General features: G+C 38.7%; 1 protein-coding gene across 2 annotated transcripts in view; it reads right to left on the bottom strand.

The window, feature by feature from the left end:
- The window catches only part of Dnah7c (dynein, axonemal, heavy chain 7C), a 382,050-nt gene that overhangs the window by 268,208 nt on the left and 89,765 nt on the right, over positions 1-24,077 (bottom strand). For both annotated transcript variants that reach the window (XM_011238631.3, NM_001310335.1), the window contains exons 12-19: positions 23,811-23,990; positions 19,909-20,181; positions 18,630-18,757; positions 15,146-15,224; positions 11,582-11,806; positions 8,625-8,771; positions 6,011-6,696; positions 4,026-4,212 (exon numbers count right to left, since the gene is read on the bottom strand). In XM_011238631.3, the coding sequence (XP_011236933.1) occupies positions 4,026-4,212; positions 6,011-6,696; positions 8,625-8,771; positions 11,582-11,806; positions 15,146-15,224; positions 18,630-18,757; positions 19,909-20,181; positions 23,811-23,990 (1,905 nt within the window). The remainder of the gene's footprint in view (positions 1-4,025; positions 4,213-6,010; positions 6,697-8,624; positions 8,772-11,581; positions 11,807-15,145; positions 15,225-18,629; positions 18,758-19,908; positions 20,182-23,810; positions 23,991-24,077) is intronic.

Below are 24,077 nucleotides of genomic sequence, written 5' to 3'. Positions count from 1 at the left end.
CGTTTTGTTCTAGAGCTTTTAGGTGTGTTGTCACGCTGCAAAAGTGTGCTCTCTCTAGTTTCTTTTTGGAGGCACTCAGAGCTATGAGTTTTCCTCTTAGAAATGTTTTCATTGTGTCCCATATGTTTGGGTATGTTGTGGCTTCATTTTCATTAAACTCCAAAAAGTCCTTATTTTCTTTATTCCTTCCTTGACCAAGGTATCATTGAGAAGAGTGTTGTTCAGTTTCCACGTGAATGTTGGCTTTCTGTTATTTATTTTGTTATTGAAGATCAGCCTTAGTGCATGGTGATCTGATAGGATGCATGGGACAATTTCAATATTTTTGTATCTGTTGAGGCCTGTTTTCTGACCTATTATGTGGTCAGTTTTGGAGAAGGTGCCATGAGGTGCTGAGAAGAAGGTATATTTTTTTTTTGTTTTAGGATAAAATGTTCTGTAGATATCTGTCAGATCCATTTGTTTCATAACTTCTGTTAGTTTCACTGTGTCCCTATTCTGCTTCTGTTTCCATGATCTGTCCATTGGTGAAAGTGGTGTGTTGAAGTCTCTCACTATTATTGTGTGAGGTGCAATGTGTGCTTTGAGCTTTACTAAAGTTTCTTTAATGAATGTGACTGCCCTTTATTCGGAGCATAGATATTCAGAATTGATAGTTCATCTTGGAGGATTTTACCTTTTCTGTGTAGGATTTTACCTTTGCCCCTCCTTGTCTTTTTTGATGACTTTGGGTTAGAAGTCGATTTTATTAGATATTAGAATGGCTACTCCAGCTTGTTTCTTCATACATTTGCTTGGAAAATTGTTTTCCAGCTTTAATTCTGAGGTAATGTCTATCTTTTTCTCTGAGATGAGTTTCCTGTAAGCAGCAAAATGTTGGGTCCTGTTTGCTTAGCCAGTCTGTTAGTCTATGTCTTTTTATTGGGGAATTGAGATCATAGATATTAAGAGATATTAAGGAAAAGTAATTGTTGCTTCCTGTTATTTTTGTTGTTAAAGTTGGCATTTTGTTCTTGTGACTGTCTTCTTTTAAGTTTGTTGAGGGATTACCTTCTTGCTTTTTCTAGGATGTGTTTTCCATCCTTGTATTGGTTTTTTTCTGTTATCCTTTGAGGGCTGGATTCATGGAAAGATAATGTGTGAATTTCGTTTTGTTGTGGAATACTTTGGTTTCTCCAACTATGGTAATTGAGAGTTTGGCTTGGTATAGTAGCCTAGGCTGGAATTTGTGTTCTCTTAGTGTCTGTATAGCTTCTGTCCAGGCTCTTCTGGCTTTCATAGTCTCTGGTGAAAAGTATGGTGTAGTTCTGATAGGGTTGCCTTTATATGTTACTTGACCTTTTTCCCTTACTGCTTTTAGTATTCTATCTTTATTTAGTGCATTTGTTGTTCTGATTATTATGTGTCGGGAGGAATTTCTTTTCTGGTCCAGTCTATTTGGAGTTCTGCAGGCTTCTTGTATTTTCATGGGCATCTCTTTCTTTAGGTTTGGGAAGTTTTCTTCTATGATTTTGTTGAAGATATTTGCTGGTTCTTTGAGTTGAAAATTTTCATTGTCATCCACTCCTATTATCCGTAGGTTTGGTCTTCTCATTGTGTCCTGGATTTCCTGGATGTTTTGAGTTAGGATCTTTTTGCATTTTCCATTTTCTTTGATTGTTTTGCCGATGTTCTCTATGGAATCTTCTGCACCTGAGATTCTCTCTTCCATCTCTTGTATTCTGTTGCTGATGCTCACATCTATGTTTCCAGATTTCTTTCCTAGGTTTTCTATCTCCAGCATTGCCTCACTTTGGGTGTTCTTTATTGTGTCTACTTCCCTTTTTAGGTCTTGGATGGTTTTATTCAATTCTATCACCTGTTTGGTTGTGTTTTCCTGCCATTCTTTAAGGGATTTTTGTGCTTCCTCTTTAATGTCTTCTACCTGTTTAGCAGTGTTCTCCTGTATTTCTTTAAGTGAGTTTTTAAGGTTCTTCTTGATGTCCTCTACCATCATGAGATACGCTTTTAAATCCGGGTCTAGGTTTTCGTGTGTGTTGGGGTGCCCTGGACTGGGCAAAGTGGGAGTGCTGGGTTCTGATGATGGTGATTCGTCTTGTTTTCTGTTAGTAAGAATCTTATGTTTACCTTTTGCCATCTGGTAATCTCTGGAGTTAGTTGTTATAGTTGTCTCTGTTTAGAGATTGTTCCTCTGTTGATTCTGTTACCCTCTATCAGCAGACCTGGGAGACTATCTCTCTCCTCTGGGTTTCAGTGTTCAGTGCACTCTCTGCAGGCAAGTTCTCCTCTTACAGGGAAGGTGCACAGATATCTGGCGTTCGGACCTCCCTTCTGGCTGAAGATGAAGGCCCAAAACAGAACCTTTCCCAGAAGCTGTGTTGCTTTGGCCTGTCACAGAAGCTGTTAGCTTCTGTGTGCATACTCTCACCTGTGCAGACTACTTTTCGGTGGAGTCCCAGAACCAAGATGGCTCCTGCCTTCCCTGATGCAAAACCCTCCTGGGCCGGGTGGACACCTGTCCTCTGCCTGGGGAGGTAGTCGAATGTCTGGAGCCTGAAAAGGGTGCTGCCTCAGAAGCTCTGTGGCTCCCGCCTGTCCCAGAAGCTGTCAGCTTCTGTGTGCACATTCTCACCTGTGCAGACTAATTTTTGGTGGAGTTCCAGAACCAAGATGGCTCCCACTGTTCCTCTATTTTGGGTTTTTTGAGATAGGGTTTCCCTGTGTAGCTCTGACTGTCCTGAAACTTATTCTGTAGACCAATTTGGCCTCAAACTGTGAGATATGCCTGCCTCTGCCCTTCTGCCCCTCTGCCCCTCTGCCCCTCTGCCCCTCTGCCCCTCTGCCCCTCTGCCCCTCTGCCCCTCTGCCCCTCTGCCCCTCTGCCCCTCTGCCCCTCTGCCCCTCTGCCCCTCTGCCCCTCTGCCCCTCTGCCCTTCTCTGCCCCTCTACCTCTCTGCCTCCAGGGTTCTGGGATTAAAGGCATGCGCCAACCACTGCCTGGCTCTTGATATCTTTCTTAATGAAATTAATACACATTATAGGAGAATGTAAAGGCATTGTAATAAGGAAACTATATAGCAGCCTGTATTTGTAAATTACATTAGAAATGGTTTAGTATTATACAGCAACTTACTAATAGTTCTGCTAAGTGTTTACTTGACTATATTGTGATTAATTTTATGGCTTGCTTTGTACATATTTAATGATATTATTACAAAAACAAATTGAGCCTACTGAACAAACCCATGTCCATCTTTCTGGTATCATACTGTCAAATCATATAGTTGCCATTGATGAACTATGATCAATATTTAGGACTATAGGTATAGCTTTGTTTAGGTAATGAATGTGTGTATATTGTTACCAAGTTAAGACATTTTAGATGCAATTCCTCTATCTTACATTGTATTCGATTGAAATATCAATGGAGGAGCTTATGTTCATGTCCTAACATGATCAGCACCTTCAGAACTTGTGTGTGATATTCTTTAGTGGGACAAGACTTAATTAAATTCCTCCTTAGCTCGAGCTCTCCTCCCTAAGATCTATGTATCTTATGATTTACTTTCATTTTGATAGAATTTTTGAACTCACTGGATAGATTTCTCTTGGACTTTTTATTTTTGTAAGTTCACTAGGAGAGACATTTCTCACTGTGTATGCTTGCTGGCTGTTCCCTGTCACAACAAATTTTAGCAGCCGTGTAGCCACAACACGGAGACAGCACCATGAGAGAAGCAGTATCCAGAGATGGTGCTGGCTTCCTAGCAGGGCCCCTGGTAAAAACTATGCCAGCCACCGAAGGTCACACTGAGTAAACTTGATGTACTGTGGGCTTTAGGGGAATCAGGACAAAATGTCCACCTTTTTTTCACATTTTTCTCTTAGAATTCTAAAATAATATCCAAAGGGGGAATGTATGTTGCAGTGAAATGATGCCTTACTAGAAACAGTAACCGCTTACATGGATTTTTAAGAAGCAATGTTGTTATCATTCCTATACATTACCAGAGATTTTTACCTACTTGTACAACCGTTTTCATCATATCCCTCCAGGTTTTATCCACAGCTTTGAATCGTCTGCCTTCCTCTGGCATTTGGGACATAATGTCCGGAGAGCTGAAAATGGGCTCCAGATAGAGCCAGGTGGCTTGTACCTTGAGCCACTCATCCAGGATCTCCTGCAGCAGCAGCAGCTTGCCCTCCCATTCCCTGAGAAACAAGCACAGAGAATCCATTCTCAGGAGAGCAAAGCAGGCAGTGTCTCAGACAGCAACATCCCAACCCACAGCTGCCTGCCAACCCCTTATGTGATGTTGCTACTCCTATTTTTACATCTCTGCTTGCACTCAAAGGTAAATCAATAAAATTGTCTTAAATAAAACCTGTTTTAAGAATTGCATCAACATTTAGACTTGTAACCAATAACTAAGATAGAACATGTATTCACAAAATTCACATTCCCCTAAATACAATGTGATACACAAGGAGAGGCAATATTTGAATTACAATAGGCTATCTGTTCATCTTTAAATATGGAAAACCTAAGGACTAAAATTCCTTTATGTGTAAACATCATAATTACTCCAAAATTAGCAGTTTTCAATTGCAGTTTTAAAATGTCTCTGCATTTCATCCATCTTTGCAATAACCCTGTGCACAACATTTACTTAACAAATGAGGCTACGGCAACCAAAGTTAAGTAGCAGGTGCAAGTTCTCCCAGCTAACAAGGACAAGCTGAGACTTAAACCCACAGCTATAACTGTTAAAGAAACCATAACACAAGGAAGAATGCTTTATTAATCAATGAAATTTGGAAGGAGATAACTGTTATATATTAATGCCTTGCTCATTTATAAGAAATAATTTGTAATTTTCAATTCTTAAAACAAAGACATATAAATAATTCTCATAATTACAAGGTGATTTCAAATGTCTTTCAAAATGATTTTTTTCCCCAGCATTTATCTGGGAAATGGGTAGCTGTTTTTCGTATGGACTTAGGAATGCCTCCAACTGGCATTTCTTCTGGCATTTTTTCCCTTTTCTCTAGTCCCTTTATGATGCAGAACTGTTCCCACTAGCTAATGAAATTGTGCCCAGGCCTTCACAAGAGTCTAGCTATCCCACTTTCAGATGAATTTACTCTCAGTGGAACCTGGAAATAGAACAGCCAATCTCAGAGAAGGAATCTCACCCATCTGAGAGTCTCTGATCATCTTAGGTGCAGGATGACCAGAGACAGAAACCTCCAAGTTGTTTCCCTTGCCAGTCAAATGCATACTGAAGATGAAAGTCAGATTTGGTTGTCTGCCTCTTAAGGTGAAATATAAACCATTTAATACACATTACAAAGACAAACCAAAGAAGAAAACTAAAATAGTGAAGAACAGAATGAGAGTTGCATGTATTTAGCAGCCTTCATTCAAGAAGTTTTGATTAAAATCAGTTTGTTTGTTTTTATCATTTGCTCCCATTTGCCAGCTATTATGCATAGAGCTGAAGCTACAATAGATGTCCAGGGTTGTCTCTGCCCCCTGTTTCCAAACTTGGGGAATAGCACTAATATTTGCAGTTTTATACTTTACTCTTCTTAAACTATGTTTAGTACAAACTTCTTAAAGTTAAAAAATAAAGTAAGATCAGTTTGATGACAATCAAAATGAGCACCTCAATGTTGTCTGATGCCTTTGTCATAAACAGAGCAAAGGGATCCATACTTTTGCAAAACTAATAAAGGCTACCCATTCCTCATAATGAATTTGACAGGATGGTACACTCTCTTCTGGTCTCTACAGGTACCTAGACATATGCACACACACATACACACATGCACACACACACGTACACACACACACACATACACAGGTGCACACACATAACACATTGAGGAGTGAAATAATAAACTTGAAAATAGTAAACGTGAAATGCACAGTCAATCCCCAGAAGAACTTTGAATTGAATGCAAGGGGCTTGGGTAAAAGTATAAACATTACATATTATTTTACCTCATCTGCTTTTCATAAGGCTTGATGAAAGGAGATCCTCGCATAGTTTGCGTTTTGATAATGTGGTCATCCAGCAACATCTGAATGTCATCGACTGAGGACAAAATGTATGTCCCACTTTCTCTGTAGGGATGAATGACAAACTCCATGGAGTTCCATTCAGTCATCATCTTATCCATGGCCTTTTCAAGAGAATATTCTTTGCTAGCTGCTTCACTAATGCCTTCAAATCTGTCTAAAAATGGCTCCAAGTTCATGTCTATGAATGATAAAACTGTAGAGTCATCTGAGGGCTTCAGAGGGTAGCCAACGATGGTGGACATGGCCTCCCAGTGCCTGGGGTGCAGACCAGGATTACAGATCACTTGGATGAGAGGGATGTACTGCTTGAACTCCTCCACCATTGATTGCACTTTCTTGGTCATTGCCAGCGCATTTGGAGAATCATGGAAGACCTTCTCTAGCTTATACAGCCCTCTCCAGTAATTCCCAACATCTGTTTCTACTTGATCTGGGTTCACCTTGTGGTATGGTCCTTCAGTCCACCATTTGTGTTTGGCACTAAACTCCACAGCAGTTTCATAGAGACGGAGATAAGGGTTCAAAGCATCCTGGATCTTTTTACGTTGAGGATATACTGATGGGACCCAGCCATACGCCTCCTCTTCTGCATTGAACTGATCAATCTGAAAAGATGGGTGTTGAATAAGTGATTCTGAAGGTGACTGATGTTTAAAATGTTAAACACCAGCTCTCTCTGAGCCCGAACAGTAAATTCAATAAGAGTATAGACTGAGCATTAACCTATTTCCTTTTTATTTTCTCTTTCAAATTAATAGGATTTGGGTATTTATGGTGTTCATATGTATACATTCTGAAATGATTAACAGCAGCTAATGAATATTGTATTACCTCACCCTGAAAAGCTACTCTCCTGGCAATTTTCAATTGTGTTCATAGTTAAATATGACCACAATACTATGTAATAAATCTACTCAACTTATTTCTCCTATATAACTGAAGTTGAAGGGTTTCACATGCTTTAATTACCATCTCCCAATGCCTACGCATCACTAACCACTATTTGATGCATACTCCTACAGACCTGACTCTTCTCTATCCCATCACGCAGTGTGAGCCTTGCTGTATCTGGTTTATCAACATATTACCTCTTGACTCAGCTAGGTTGTCACAAATGATTTATATATTTAAAGGCTAACATTTCCCTAATTTTTTGTGTGCATACTTTTTAGGCAATGTTTTGTTGCATTAGCTTAACATTAGTCAAATAAATTTGGAAATAGAAGGAAGTTTTACCCACTAAGACATCAAAAATCTGGCTTTGTTTATTGAAAGAACTTAAGTGCTTTGAATAAGAAGCATAGATATATACTTTGGAAAACAGAAAAAAAAAAAGGGTCCAATTCCTAAGAGTTATTGATGCAGCTCAGGAAAGATGACTTAAATAGGTGGAAACATGAAGAGAAGTCATTCAATAATAATTGAAAGTAGACAGGAGTAATACTGCATAGCAGTAGCTACTAACACATGTAATGTCATGTATGCATACATATGTGCTGTGCCTCAGAAGTGTACTGAAGCAAAGCAGGTCTGTCACAGAGAAGAAGCAAGCAGACCACAGCACAGGATAAATGGGAAGAAACGGGAAACATTTTCTCTAAGCTGTAAACTCAGTAAAGAGTTAGTCTGTACAATCTATACAACTAAAAAGTTGCAGCTAGATATATCAATTAATCAAGTGACTTTGAATTCAGTGGCCCCTCTTATCAACCAACATGAAAGTTTATTTCTACTGTTTTTGTGTTTGGCCTATTTGAGATACTTATAAACTATTTAATTATCTAAGTGGACATTCAGGACTCCCAGGGCTATACAGAGAAATCCTGTCTCCAAAAAAGAAAAACAAACAAACAAACAAACAAAAAAACCAGGACTCTTAATGTAAGAAAAATACAGTTTGTTTACACCGTAAACTATAATGAAAATTGCATTGTATGTGGTAAAGAATATAACTTTCCTCTTCCAGATTTTCTAATAAGCAAGCTGACTCTGACATAGCAGTGTGGGAACACAGTGGCTCAGTGAGAGACAATAATGGATCCAATTTTAAAACAGCTGCACATGTATGAATACACAAAAACTAAACTAAACAGCAATGAAATGCTATTAAGTGTGTGCTTCTCTCAGAGATTACAGGAGAGCTACCATGCAGATGACTGAATGGTGCAATGGGTGAAAAATTGGCAGAGATAACAACTCCATCTTTAAAATAAAAGCTGAGGACCACAGGAACATATCCCCACCCACAGAGAACCACCCTACTGCTTCTCCTTGAAGCATGACTAGAATTGTGAATTGCTTCTATTATTCTTTTACTTAATGTAACTCAACTGTTTTATCCATTAAAAAAAAAGTCTCACTTTGTTACCTAGACTGGCTTCAGGCTTAAAATCCTGCTGCCTCAGCCACTCAAGTGATGGGAGCAAGCATGTACCAGCATGCCTGGATGAATCTATTTCTTAAACATGAATACTCAATACAAACACACTCTTTTTTATTGGATCACTACATTATTTACAGATTTTAATTGTACCTTGTCTGCTGCTGCATCCAACTTGCTATTTAGCACCTGGGCCTTTTGCAAGTACCTTTGCATATCCATCAGGTCTCCAAATGTATGAAATTCTTCTACTTGTTTAGCATAACTCTCCAATTCCTCCACAAATCGCTCACACCGAAACTAATCAAAACAACACATGTGCTTATTATTCTTATAAAATAAAAACCTCTGACTACCAAAAAATTTTTTTAAAATATTTTTATTAGGTATTTTTCTCATTTACATTTCCAATGCTATTCCAAAAGTCCCCCATACCCCCCCCCACTCCCCTACCCATCCATTCCCACTTTTTGGCCCTGGCATTCCCCTGTACTGGGGCATATAAAGTTTGCAAGTCCAATGGGCCTCTCTTTCCAGTGATGGCCGACTAGGCCATCTTTTGATACATATGCAGCTAGAGTCAAGAGCTCCAGGGTACTGGTTAGTTCATAATGTTGTTCCACCTATAGGGTTGCAGATCCAAAAATTTTTTTAAGTATTTGAAAGGCTTACCAAAATTATTAGTATGTTTTTTTATGAAAAAATATAAAAGGAGATAACCTAAAAAATGACTGGGATCTAAAATACAAAAAACAAAACAAAACAAACAAAAAAAAAACCCCAAAAAACCAAAACCCTAAAATTTAAAATTAACATACTTAAAAATTCCTCTAGTTCCCTAGTTAATAAGTTGGTCCTATAAAAATGTAAGGAATTCTGACTCATTGGATAAAAAAAATGTGTTAAAATTATATTCTTTAGCATGTTGAAAAATTGTTGCAAAAAATGACTGAGCATTTGAAAAACACGTCATTACCAGGATAGGGTTAGAAGGAAGATCTATTTATTTAAGGGCTAGATAACTAGCTGCATTATTTTCATAGCATTTGTGAAAAATTGAATGCCTTTACTTATCTGTTGCCCAAACAGGTCTTGGATCAGCAACACAGAACCAAAATGTGTGAAAGTTATTGTCATTCTCCCATGAGCACTCATGACATGAGATGTACACAGGTAATAAACCCAGGTGTGAAATATTAAAATTTTAATATTCTAACATAAAACAGATGTGTGTGCTGGGTGCTAAACACTTATTATAAAACTGTCATCAGTAAACTATTCCAAATTAAATGAGTCTAGAAATATCTGTTAATGAATATTAAAAAGTCAAATCTAGGTTATTCAAAAATAGGATCTTTTTTCTATGGTTGGTTTCTGTCCTGTTTTCTCTTGTTTCCCAGGAAATTCATTTCTCCCACTTGATGAGTGAAGGGAAATAAAAGGAAAACTGCGCCAATATTGTGTGTAGACTTCTGAAGTAGGATACCGTATAATGAAGTACAGATTGTCCTGGACTAGTTACAAATTTTCTAAGAGTCAATTATTGTATGGTTTAAATATCTTATATTCATTGTTCATGATTTGCCATTTAAAATGTTGGAAATAGCCAGGTGGTAAAGTAGAAATATTAGCCATATTTAAAAATAAAACAATTTCAAGGCTATGAACTAGTATCCAAATAACATAATTTATAAACTGAATCTTCTTTGGTATAGTAGAAAAACAGTTGGCTTGTGATCAAAGAATATCTTAACTTGGCTGACCTGAGTCATTTTTAAGAATTTTAGGTATCTCTACAAAATAAACCTGAAAAGTATAAAACTGAAATTTTTAGTTGATTTATTCACAACTAAAGTGTTTTATGTTTTGTAGAGTGCTGATGGCCCTCTGAAAGACATGTTTGAATGTGTTCCATGCATCAGAAATAAACATAGTAAAAAATGGACCGCCAAGAGTGGACAGGGTCTAAGGGTCTTAGCTATGCAGTAATTCTGTTACCATGGAAGCAGATTAACAGGAGAGTGTGACCATAGGAAAAGGGTGGCTTTGAGTGTTTTCTTTCCCTCCTTTCTTCTCTGTTATTCTCTTTCTTGTAAATGTGCCCTCCTAATCCCTTGCCATCCATTTTCAGCCAAGGGATGATATAATAAGGCCTTCGGCTGATGTCGGTCTCTTGAATTTGGACTTCTCACCTTGCAGAAATGTAAGTATCAAATTTTTGCTCTTTATCAATTACCCAGCCACAAGTCTTGTGTTATAACAGCACAAAATGGGCTGAGACACCATGGGCCAGTGACTGCACTAGCCAGTGGGATAGAACTAGACAGTAAATAGAAACAAAGCTCCCAGGAGCTGGCCATCTAGTGGCAGATAGACCTGACAGTAATAGTAGCGATTGGGTCATTAATATAGTAGAGATGTGTTAAAGGGTCTAATCTGAGCAATGGAGAAGCTACCTGAAGTCTAGAGAGCATCTTGGAAAAAGTAACTGAGTGTGACTGGCATGTGTCAGGGCAGAGCACTGCAGAGTGCAGAGATAACATGCAAGGTGGATGTGAGAGATGCACAGAGCAGAGAACTAGAGGATGCTTGGAGTTCACATGTCAGGAGTGTGCTAAAAGTGGGAAACTGGCCTAGAAGGTAGGTAGAGGTAAGCTGAAAACCTACCAGAAAAAAAAATGGTAGGTATGCATTGTGTTCAAGAAAGCCAGAGTCACTGTGAGACATAAAAAGCATGTCGGCAGGAGATCTTGATCTTGGAGCAATAAATACAAAATAAACCAAAATCAATGCAAACAAGGCAAAAAACCCTGAACTTAGTACCACAAACTGTCTTATTAATGGCCACTTGTGAGCAATGTTTTCCAACATTTTCTCTATTCTACCTTAAAACAAAATCAAGAAACGATGCCACATCAATCAGGGCACTTGAATCACTCCTTAGTCCTCCATTAGGAGAGACCCAGCATGTGTACACCTTCTGAGATTACAGGGGAAGAAAGCTACAATGCAGGGCCCCTGTAACAAAGAAGTCTGTAATATTATACATGAGTTAAAAATACAAACATTTGCCCAAAAAAGGAACAATTTGAAAAATCTATAATGCCAACCTTAAGGGCTTCTTGATATTGTTCTGTTTTATCTTTAATGATTTTCCTGTGCTCATCAAAAATCTCCCCCATTCTGCCATACCACTGGAAAACACTGTTATTTAGTCTGATGTCTGCAGGAGAAAAGTTGACACACTCGATGAGGAAGGCCAGGCAGTTTTTAGAATCCACAAGTCTCTGTCTCAGCTCCAACATGTCAGTTGTCTCCACTTTCTGAATGTCAGCCTGAAGGAAAGCAAAGGTTACAGACAGCATTGTAAGAGGGAACTCTTACCAAACATGCCCTGTGGTAATACACTGCATAAATACACACAGACACATGAGAAAAGTATGGCTCAGAACTGGGGACCTCCACACAATTTACTTCTCAATTACCCCACCCACTTCACTAAAATAAGAGGAAGAAAAAAGTGAAAAGATACTTAACAATATACACATGCACACACATACACACATGCACATACACACATACACATGCACACACATATACATGCACATATGTGCACACACATGTGCACATGAGTGTGCACACACACATTCACTCACACATACACACATGCATATGCACATGCACATACACACACTCATGCACACACATGTACACACACACACACACACACACACACACACACATTCATACTCTCTACCTTTTAAACACACACAGCAATGGAAGACCAGGGAGGATTCTGTGTATCCCTGGATGATAAAAGCAGCTACCATCTTAGTGACTTCATTTCTTTAAGTATTATGCTTTGAGCCACCAGATGTACCTGGCACATTTGCCAAGTGCTGTCAATAAAGTGAGCACGGGGCAGACAGAGATTTTACCATCATGGCATTTGGCATCTAATGAAACAGATGGTCATTAGTCAAATAAGTACAAATGAAAACTTTTGACATGGACAGCGCTGTACCAAGAGGCCTGCTGCTGCTGCTGCTTGCAGCATGTCACAGACTTCCAAGGCAGCCAGACATGAACAGAAGCTTCCCACAAACACATGAGGTGTGGCATGTGGAAAGGGGGCAGGCAGAGGGAACACAGGTGAGGGTCTGAACAGATGCCAGGGCTGCAGCAGAGCGCTAATGGAGGATGCTCATTTTTAAGGAGTTATTCTTATTTCTAAGTATGTGCATGGTGTTGGAGGAAGATTAAAGTCACATGAGTTCAATTGCCCATAGAGACCAGAAAGGGGACTCAGATGTTCTGGAGTTGGAGTCACCAGGGGTTGCCAGCAACCCAAAGTGAGTGCTGGGAACCAAACTCAGGTCCTCTCCAGGAGCAGTATGCATTCTTTTTTAATCATTTATTAGATACTTAATTTACATTGCAAATGTTGTCCTCATTCCTGGTTTCCCCACTGAAAACCCCCTATCTGCTCCCCTCTTCCCCTGCTCACCAACCCACCCACTCCCACTTTCTGGTCCTGGAATTCCCTTACACTGGTGCATAGAGCCTTCACAGGACCAAGGGCCTCCCCCCCCCCCCATTGATGACCGACTAGGCCATCCTCCGCTACATATGCAGCTGGAGCCATGAGTCCTGCCACATGTTCTCTTTGGTTGGTGGTTTAGTCCCTGGGATCTCTGGGGTTACTGGTTAGTTCATATTGTGGTTCCTCCTACGGGGCTGCAAACTCCTTCAACACCTTGGGTCCTTTTAAAAACTGAGCCATCTCCCTAATCCCAGAAGAATAGTTTTAAATTGAACCTGGATCCCACTGGGACCTTCTGGGCTCTAGTCAACTGGCCAAATCAACTGAAGGAAGAAAGACTGTGCCTGGTCAAACTTTGTCACCAAACTACCTCACTTGCATGGGGAAAACACTGATTAAGTATAGCAGAGAATTCAGAATAAGTCTACAATGTGTGGCTATAAGACAAAAATTCAAGACCTACCATGTCCCTATGCATAAGCAATGGATTGATTTAGAAACTAATTTTCACAAGTAATAAATGTCTAGTCAAACTATGTACTTTTGAATTTAGCTAATTAGTTTCCTACAGAGCCCAGAGACTGGGTTTATGTTTCTCCCTATCTATAATAAATGAGTGATTTTTGTAGTGACTACATTGACCATCTGGTTCATCCTTATTGGAATAAACTTTTTAAAACACAGAGATATTTTAAGCAACAAATCATGAATCGTATTTGCTAATTTTGTTAAAGATTATTATATGCAATAGAAACTCAGTTTGAATAACCCCAAATTGTTTAAGCCAGTAATATCAAGGAAGATAAGCAGATGGTAATGTGTACAACTCCTCTTTCCACATGAGTTCTTTTCGAACAAAGAGGAAGGCATAGTGATTATTTATACCTATTACCAGCCACAGAACTACTTGATGGCCAATAACAGTTAACAAAACGTAAATATGCCTCTTAAAGTCTGTATGAGTATGTAAAATTGATCACAAACTCAGAATTCCAGTGCAAATACAGACAACTTCAAAGAATAGAAAGCAAGACTCTCTTAGTAAAACTAAAAATGAATGTAAAATTTAGTTTCAGTAATTTTAATAAATTTTGTTTAAGCAATAATTTGAAGAATATGTACATGTAACCAATTGAATTCATTTTTATCATTTTCATACATACAGAATTTTGAATGAGTTTGCATGTTTACAGGTTCAGTTAAATATCTTAAATGTCTTAAATATCTTAAACTAAATGTAAAGGGTTCTAATTTAGATTTGAGGAATTCTATTTTTGAAAAAAATTCTCATATCCCATAAAAGATACTGTTATAGGAACAAAAGGCGCATAAAATGGAACTGCTATTAGTTATTTTATATTACTTTGTCTGCTTTTAGATAGAGTTAAAAATAGTAGAAGTAACTAGAAAAATAACCAATGTGAAAATGGAAGGGTTTGATGAGGGCAACATTTCAGCCAACTGTCATAGAAGGTGTTAGTGCATTACAAAACACAGTCTTTTCAGACATAGAAGAAAGCACTGCTCAAGGACTGAATATCTGTTGATTAAAATGGGGAATAAATGTACATCTCAGGTACCCTGACCTGTTCTGGCCAACATATGCTAGCACGCTGGTCCGTATTGTGAGCACCGTTCTCAAGAACATCTGGTTAGATGACTACATTTGTTGTTCTGATGCTTTCCAGTGTCCATGGCCTGTTGTGCCCTCTCACTCTGACCTGATTTGGTCAGTGAGATATTAGCTAATGTGACACCAGCAGAAAAGCACATATACAATAGGACACTTAAGCATCTACTCTGCTAGGGGAACCTCCACAAGGAGCTTGCTGGAACTTGGAGACAAATGGAGCAGAGTCAATTGCCAAAGAATATTTGTACCTGTCAACTTCACTGAGCACAAGCTGAATGAACAGAGTGTATTATAACAGGTGGTCTAGTCAAGTGACCACACAGAGGCCAGAAGGAGCACTGGGGAGAGGCAAGCCTGAAGCACCAGACTGCAGGCTTGTGAATGAAACATTTGAAGCACTGATGACTGGAAGCCTCTGCTTTAACCTTCAGAGTGGTCTATTTCTCTGCACTCTTGGGACAGTTCAATCCCTATTGTGATACGGCTCTTCAACAGTACCTTCATCTCCATGAGCTCAGCTGTGTTTAGAGGCGTACTCAGAGCCTTTTCAGCTATCTTCTCAAACTCATCACATAGCCTGAAACAGCAGAAAAACCAATCTTAAAAATCTGTTATTTAATTTTAACCAACAGTATTTATTACTTAATGTTCCATTGTATGATTATGGTTCATCTATGTGATGTCTAATGAATACAAATTTGTGTTAATTTACTTATTTGCCCTATATAAACTTAATGATCACCTGTCATACTCTAAGCTACAGCATTAAATGGCCCCTGATCAGCTCACAGTCAGACGCCAGAGACAATTCCTTCAAGGGGCAGTTCCTGTGCCAATCCCGGGAGATGGTACAAAGATGGGAAGTAACTAACTCTATTTACAGGGAGAGATTAAAAACAGGTCTGTAGCTCAGAAATGTCTGGCACATGTCAATACTTCCTACTGGTCTGCCTTGTAAGTAATAAAAATAATGAACAAACTTAGGGTTGGAAGAAAGAAAGTTCAGAGGTAAGGGACTTCGGGGCAGGGGGTGGGGAATCTACAAAAATTGTCTGGCAAAGAGCACGTGGACCATGCTGAGCTGAAGGTGGGGCTGGAAGATGGATATGCATTTTGAACATGTTTTCAAATCTCAGTGGCAGAATCAACAGAGAAGGGTAGGTGTACCATAAAGGATGCAGATAAAAGGCCATGGAGTGGAGCTGTCATGCAGATAAAAGTGAGAATAGGTAACACTGCTTTATAGGCTTCCTGGTGAGGTAGAGACATGGAAAAAGCAACTGGGCCATCCCTGTCCAGAGCTCCTACAACAGTTTTGCTGCACCTTCTGTAGGCCAGTGAGTCTGACATAATTAAAAACAATGGAGGAAGAAAGCCCAGCTGCCAGGAGCTCAGAGCGTGGTGAGAAGAGGTGGGGCTGTGATAAAATTATAGCAAATGTTTCACCCAGTACAAAGGCCTGGAATAGAAACATTCTGTGAGCAGGCGTAGTGATTCGCATCTGTAATCGTACTAGGATATTGAGAGGTGACTACTTGGAGTATCATGTTTTCCAAGATAGCCCTGGGACTTAGTGAGACCCTGCCCTCAAAAACTATACAAGGAATATTCTAGTTATTTCTGTGTTTCTACCTTGTAACATTATTAAAGAGGTTGAAGAACCAGTTATACTAATTGTGCTTCTTGACTTAGATAAGTAGACATTCAGCTGCACTCACTGGTATTCTCTGAGTTTAGAATAGCCAGCTATCCTACCCCCACACCCTGTTTAGTCAACAGTTCTTCAGTTAAGAGAACAACTTGGTTGATAGAGATGTAGCTCAGTGGTTAAGGGCACTTGGCCGCTCTTCCAGAGGCCCTGAGCTCAAATCCCAGAAACCACACAGTGCCTCACAATTATCTATAAGGGAATCTGATGCCCTCTTCTGATATGGAGGCATACATGCAAATAGAGCACTCATATACATAAGTAAGTACATCTTTTAAAATAAGTTTAAAATGTTTATAAAAATACCAACTTGCCAAGGCCTTAAAGTATCAGGAGGCATCTAGGACAGGCTAAGGCTAACAGGTGACCTTCCTGGGGGTGGCCCACCACTTTTGCATGGTCTGTGATGAGTGAGCTCAACGACAAGGACCCAAAGAGACTTCAGCTCAGGATTGCCTCTTGCAGCTAATAAGCCTTTCCTATCATTATTAAAGTAATGTAACAATTCCTGAGCATTAGCCTACCCTATTGATCAGATTTCCTGCAGATCACCATAAGATAAACTTTTCTTGCGCGCGCTCAACTGGCCAGGAAGAACGACGCTGCAACAGGATCCTTCTGCACACGTTTATTGGGAGAGCTTGATTGTAGAGGCGAAAAGACCTCGAGCCCAGAACTGGTGCTGCTTTTATAGGCCTAGGACAGGCGTTCTCTCTCATCTGATTGGTTAACTTGTCTCTCATCTGATTGGTTAACTTTTGTCAATTCTCAAAACCTCACCTTGGCAAAAGAACCTTTACTGCCTATGTATGTGTGGTGGCCAGCAGTAGCCAACTGCCATTCTGCAACTGCCACTCTGCAACGGCTTCCCACAAACTTTCAAGAATTAATGCTGTTCATATGAATTAATGACTCTATAGAATTCCTGATTTGGTTCAAATAATTTCAGGAAGAAGGTTTTAAGTAATGGTTTTAGTTACTTTGCTAGACAGATGTAATAAAGTTAGAATCAAGACTAGAATGTGCCCACTCCTCATATAGTAAGTAAAGGCTGCATAGTAAGAAACACAATGAGCTTTCATAATTACACAAAAAAGTGAAATAGGCTTGGGACAAATTTGTGTTCAAGGAAAAACATTTAGGTCTAAGGATAACCACAGGTGTGCACTATGATAAGGCAAGGCCATGTAAAAACTGTTACTTTGAACTTGTACCGAGCATGTTAGAATGAAATTTCACTTTGAACTTACTATCAACTTCTTTCTGTAACTCCCATTTTATCTATGAGGAAATCTCTAAAGAATCTTTTCTCTAAGAATGTTAAAACAAAAAGGCCAGAGAAAAGAAATAAAGTTGTTGGTTGAATAGTTTGACTTGGGGGCTCTTGCCACCCACTTACCCACCCACCCATCCATCTATCCATCCATCCAAATGTATATTTTGTCTGTATGTATGTGTTTAGGTATATGTGTATGTATATAAGAATAGATGAATACTTATGGAGTTGATTTAGACAGATGGTTTGGCCTGACCAAAGTGTGGATGTATGAATGTATATATGTCTGTTCATATTTTCCTGTATAAAGCATTTTGATTACTTTCCTTTCCTTCCTCTATGGCTAACAAAGAGTTAACCAGTCAGGCCAGTGAAGGGCTCTGGCCTCCTGTACAGAGAAGGGAAATGCTAGTAATAAATTCCTTACCTAATCAACCATGCTGTTAGCAACAAGTGTTATCAGATCTGCAGTTTCTGGCCTCAGTAACTTAAAGTTAAGATAGGCATATGAAATTATAGAGAGCAACCCTACTCTCTCACAAGACCAAGTCTTGCCCCAAGGATGATCTTCCCCTCAGCTGCTTCATTGAGGACTCAGCTCCTGGGCTAAGCTCCTGTCACTAAAGAATAATGGTAGTATGACAAAGTTTGAATTTGACAGCGCAACTCGTTAGAGTCCACCCACAGCTCCTATACAGATCAACTCTGAAAACTAATTTATGTATGGATTACACAAGTTTTAAAGTATGAAGTGAAAGTCCACCTAACTTGTGCAAAAGAATGGAAGCACAATAATTAATTTAGATGATTGGGAAGGCATTTGTGTAAAAAAAAAAATATCCTGACAACTGCATCATGAAATGTCACTCCATGTAGAACACATTTAGCATAATCCTTTTTTTTGAAACCCCTGTGACACTGCTCTACCTACTTCCATTGCCAAGTGACACAAAGACCACTCCTAGAACGCAAACATAGCCACCCCAGTACTCCCGTACATTGTGCTTTCTTTCTGGTGATTGCGGAACATCTTGGCTATCAGTTTCCCACAGATGATATCTGCTCTCTTCACCAACGATTTGATCAGTTCCTCACAGTGCATTTCAAACATTCCCAAACGAACAGCCTGGAGAGTAAAAAAGATTTATGAAACATGAATTGGAATAAGCATAAGTAAGAGGCTCTCTTCGTTTTTCTATTCTCGCTACCAATTTGTGTGTGCAATGTAATAAGGTCAGGTTTTGAGATTTTGGGTTCTTGGTTTTTGGTTTTAAATTGTTGAACCAGGCATAATGGTTCAGGTGTATAACTCCTGAACTTGGACAACAAGACCAGGAAGAATGGATAAGTTTGAGGCCAGCCTTGACTACATAGTGAGTTCCAGGGCAACCTGGGCTAAAGGCCAAGATCCTGTATCAAAAACAAACAGAAGGTAATAACAAATTCACATGTGGGGCTGCAGGAGTTTCTAATATCTGATCCACCCACCTCTCCCCCACTTCCAGCAACAAATACTTTGTATTTTATATCTATCTATGAGAAAATATCATCATCATCATCACCACCATCATCATCATTATCATCATCATCATCATGGCTTTTTAAAATTTAGGAAATTAGGTTATTGGTAACTGAATGAAAATTAACTTTTTATTTTTTTAATTTTGATTAGTTTTGTTTGCTTTTAGACATTATCTTTCTTTATAGTCCAGACTGTTGACCATGAACTTGCAGTCTGCCTGCTTTCTGATGCTGGCACTACAGGTGTTTACAACCCCATCCAGCAGTGAGTTTCACATATTTTATTTGTTTCGTATTTAAAAAGTAATACTTGAGCATATTAGGGAATCTGAAAAATGGTTTTGATAAAGGGGCCAAGAGAGGATGTTTAGTAATCTTTAGTATCTTTAGTAATTGAAGGATGTACATTGTGGTGTCATTGCTGTTGTTTCCAAAAGATTTGTCAACGTAAAATTTAAAAGTCAGGTTCTTGGAACTGGGAGGAGATTCCATACTTATGCTTCTTTCTATTCATGTTTCTTACATCCCTTTTCACCTTGCACTGGCATCTCATGCATGTGAGCACAAGGACGGTATGTGTCCTAGCTGCCCCACACTGAGACACGCGCCATGCTGGGCAAGTGTCACCACTTCTAGGCACTTGCTCCTATTGACAGCACTCCTGGTTTTTTCACTGTGGGCTCTAACACTAGATGTTACTACACCTGAGACAGACCATTCTCTTCCATCAAGAGTCATAGAGAAAGGGGCAATTACCTTTCGAGATGTGTACTGTATTTCTTCTTCTAGCTTTTGGTATTTGCGAATTTCCTCTATTAGTCTCTCATAGTTCTGACTTTGAAACAGGAACTCATCAATATCACGCTCAGCTTTTCCAGTAATCAAGAACTGATACTTGTCATACATTTTGAGGTGCTCGGTTGGTGCCACGCTCTCTCGTAAAATCACCTCTCTAATCTTTTCCTTATGACCATCTATGATTTCATTCAGAATTATGGGCTTCAAAGTTGTTGGCTTAGATTTGCTTTCCTGAGCAGAGAAGGGAAATGATGTTATTTCACGTACTTTTAGCTAACTTAACCCTACTATATTATCTCCCGGAAAGTGTCAATCTTACTATATTGCCTTTTCTATACATAAGAAAAGGCTGTTGTAATTTACTTTTCCCTAATCCATAGAAATATGTTCAGTCCAACCTGAAGAGTGTTGTATACTGTAGATTTTGTATAATTTTTGTTTTTCATAAGGGCTACCTGACGTTTTATTTTATTTGTTTTGCTTTTGTTTTTGTTTTTCAGCACAGTTGGGCAAATGGTCATTTGAAAATACATGCAAAAATAAAACCTAGGATGCAAAACAGAAAAGTCCAAACATTGCTGTGCTAGCTTTCCAAGGCTGGCTTTGGCCTGAACTCTTAAAAAGAAGATGCTCATGCAGAGCCCCATCACCACCCTCCTCAAACACTGAACCTGTGTTCAGGAAGCAGACAAGTGAGGTCAAACCAAAGAAAGATTGAGACTCACTAGGTGACCTTTGATGCTGATCCTTAGTTGCCAAATTCCTATTCTGCAACCATGGTTGGAATAATGGTGAGCACGAATGCACAAGAGGACAATTTAATTAGCACATGAATATCAACATTCAACTCCTTCCCCTTGTAAATAAGAGGATCAATACATGTGTTGGCATAGTTTATAATCTACATGGTAACTCCTAGAAACATCTGTGTTGTGCCATCCAGAAAAAGGCATTTTTAAATCTGTAATGAGTAGAAATCAGTCTATGGTGGGTTTTCTATGACACTGAAAGTGATCTCACCACCTTAGGTATCCAGTGGGTGCCTGCCTGCTATGCCTACTACTGGGCACTTCAGAAGATCAGTGGCTGAAAGCTACATTGTTTATAGGAACACTACTGAATGTTAGCACCTTGATCAGTCCCTCAGTCTTGGGCTCAGGATGCACTTGGTATTGTCTCTTCTACAAAACAGTTTAGAGTACTTCATCCCACACAATGGGCTGTGTGCAAGGTGGATTTATGGGTTCTCCTGTGAAGGTCATTAATACTCACCGTAGACTGTTTCTTACATTTTTAGCAGCTTGTCTAATTTCTAAAATAGAGCTATTTTTTTAGACATAATTAGATTTTCAGACTGAGAATCACCTGAAAGTTTCTAATATTAAATTTAATTAGTGCCCATTGAGAGTTAAGAAAAATGATATTTCATGTGATACCTCAGGTGTTCAAAGTATATCATATTAGATCATAAGACAGTTGTGAGTTTAGACTCATGGTGCCTCAGCCCTTACCAGTTTGCCTTCCATGGGTAATAAAAGTGTATTTTAATCTATTTTCCATTCCTATAAAATATATTAATGAACAGAAATATGAATCTGCTTCTGCATCTACTGCCAAAAGTCATTGAGACACCATGTAATTATTTTATTCAAACTATTCTTATAATTTATTTCAAAATCTCGCTGAACCTCAAATCACCTAGAGACATCTAGGGGTAGTGATCATAGAGAATTCCGCAATTTTTATTTTTTAAAATGTGACCAAGTAAGGCTGACAAGACCATCACCCCACATACAATGCCCCATGCATGTCCTAGCTCTAAAAATCTGACACAAAACAAATATTCTCTTCTTGAAAGTCTAAATTACATATTTTCATACTAATTTAAGCTCATTGCATACACTCTCTACTGGAGGTACCAGGAAGGGTTATAAAAGTCATCTTTTCTAACCATAAAATCATAGCAACAGAGTTTATTTAGATAATTGTAATCAGTACTTAGAGTTTGGTAATTCTTATCTTATTAACTTGCTATATCAGTGTGCTTCATAAGCTACATTGATAATTTCTGTTCTAGAAAAAAAGGTAAAATACTAGGAATAAATGCAATAAATGAGTTGGAGTTATGCAAAGGCAAAGCAAGCAGTAGATTTTAGCAGACTTTGAAATGTGGTGATATGAAGAACCAATAAGCAGAAAACAACTATTTCAGAATACATGAATATGTAAGAAAATTACTAAATTTGGTTCTTCTAATGTATGGCAAGGAATCAAAGTAAAGGGGGTTGGGGGAGCTATGTAGCCAAGATGGGAGCAGGTCATTGTGTGCTTGCATGAGCCTGAAGACTTCAACCATCTTTATGGTCAAAGATATGTTGATTCCCCAGCAAGGAGGGAATGGGGACAGAGTATAACTGTCAGAAGACAAAGTGTCAGAGTAGAGCAAAGTAGTACTCTCAGGAGACATATCTTGGCAAAACTTAAAGGACACAGAACCTTTTAATTGGGAGTTGGGGTGTGTGTGGGGGGCAGGGATGAGGAATTTGCCTATGATAGAGAAATAAATAGTAGCCGTAGCAGTCCACTATCAGAATTCTAGTCTCTGACTTGGATAAGCATAGAACCAGTGTGTCTAAAGTATCATTAAGTCAAAAATTGTTCAGTCAAAGCTGAGCCTTCCAGGGCTTTCAAATGATTACTAAATTCCAGAGAAGCCAACTTGGGCAGCAGCCACAGAGATGTCCTGAGGTCTTATGTCTGTCACATAGTAAAAAGGGAAAGAACCCAGAGGTATTAGCCACCATGGGAAGAGTTCTACCAACAGCAGAATCACACAGGCCAAGACAGTGGTATTCTAATGGAAATTTAGAATTAGTGAATTCTATATTTAGAATAGAAAAGAATTAGTATATTTAAAGACAAAAAATTAATTAATAATTAGTAAAGGCCATTAAAATTGTCCAAGTCTGTTTGTATGAAGAATAATAAAATTTCTAGAAAATAAAATTAAAAAATTGAATCTGCTAAAGGGGATATTCTCTCCCCAATGTATCATTTATTTTTTATTCTTTTTCCCCTTTTATTAAACACAGATTATTTTCTCATACAGTATAATTTGAACACAGTTTCCCATTTCTCAACTCCTCCCAGTCCCTCCACACCTCTTTTCCCATCTAGATTCACTTACTTTCTGTCTTTCATTAGAAAAGAATAGCCATGCATAATTTTATAATCAAAATATTAAGTAATCTAAATCTGTCCAGTTGGGGTTTCTATTGCTGTGATGTAACATCATGACCAGAAGCAACTTGGGAACCAAAGGGTTTATTTTATTTATACTTCCACATCATGGTCCATCATCAAAGGACATGAGTGCAAGAACTGAAGAGAACAGGAAATTAGAGGCAGGAGCGAAGGCAGAAGTGATAGAGGGGTGCTATTTACTGGCTTGCTCCCCATGGCTTGCTCTGTCTTCTTTCTTTTAGATTCCAGGTCCACCAGGCCAAATGTGTCTATCAATCACTAATTAGGAAAATGCTTTACAGACTGATATTAGGGAGGTAGTTTCTCAGTTGGGGCTCCCTCCTCTTAGAGGACTCTAGCTTGTGTCAAGTTAACATAAAATTGGCTAAAACAAAACCAAGTCATGAATTACATATAAGATAAGCACATACTGCATATAAAAAGAAATCATTTAGAAATATACAAAAACCATATTCTCTCTCTTTTTTTTAATATAAAAATTAAGAATAACCACTCCAAACCCCAGCTAGTGATGCTTCTACTAGAGGGAAAAAAGGAAGTGAGGTGTGATGGGGGTGAGCTTCCAGGGCAGCAATCAGAATATCCTTGTTACTTACCCATTGGGAATACAATTTTGTCTCAACTCTTGGCACAAAGCTGACAGCCTTAATCATGATTTCATAGATATTTACAAGAATATCTATGTAGTCATTAAACTCAGGTTCAAAACTAATGTTATCTTTATCAAGAACCAGCCTCATGATGAAACCTGGATGTTCAAAAGCTCTAGTTGATTCCTGTAAAATGAAATTAAATAACCATAGGTATACATAGAGATATAGAGATGTGGAGATCAATTGTGAATGAAAATTATGCCAGCTCCA

This window comes from Mus musculus, chromosome 1, assembly GCF_000001635.26.
Source record: "Mus musculus strain C57BL/6J chromosome 1, GRCm38.p6 C57BL/6J".
Lineage (NCBI taxonomy): Eukaryota > Metazoa > Chordata > Mammalia > Rodentia > Muridae > Mus > Mus musculus.
The sequence above is the reverse complement of the archived record's forward strand: the minus strand, read 5'-3'. Positions and strand labels throughout refer to the sequence as shown.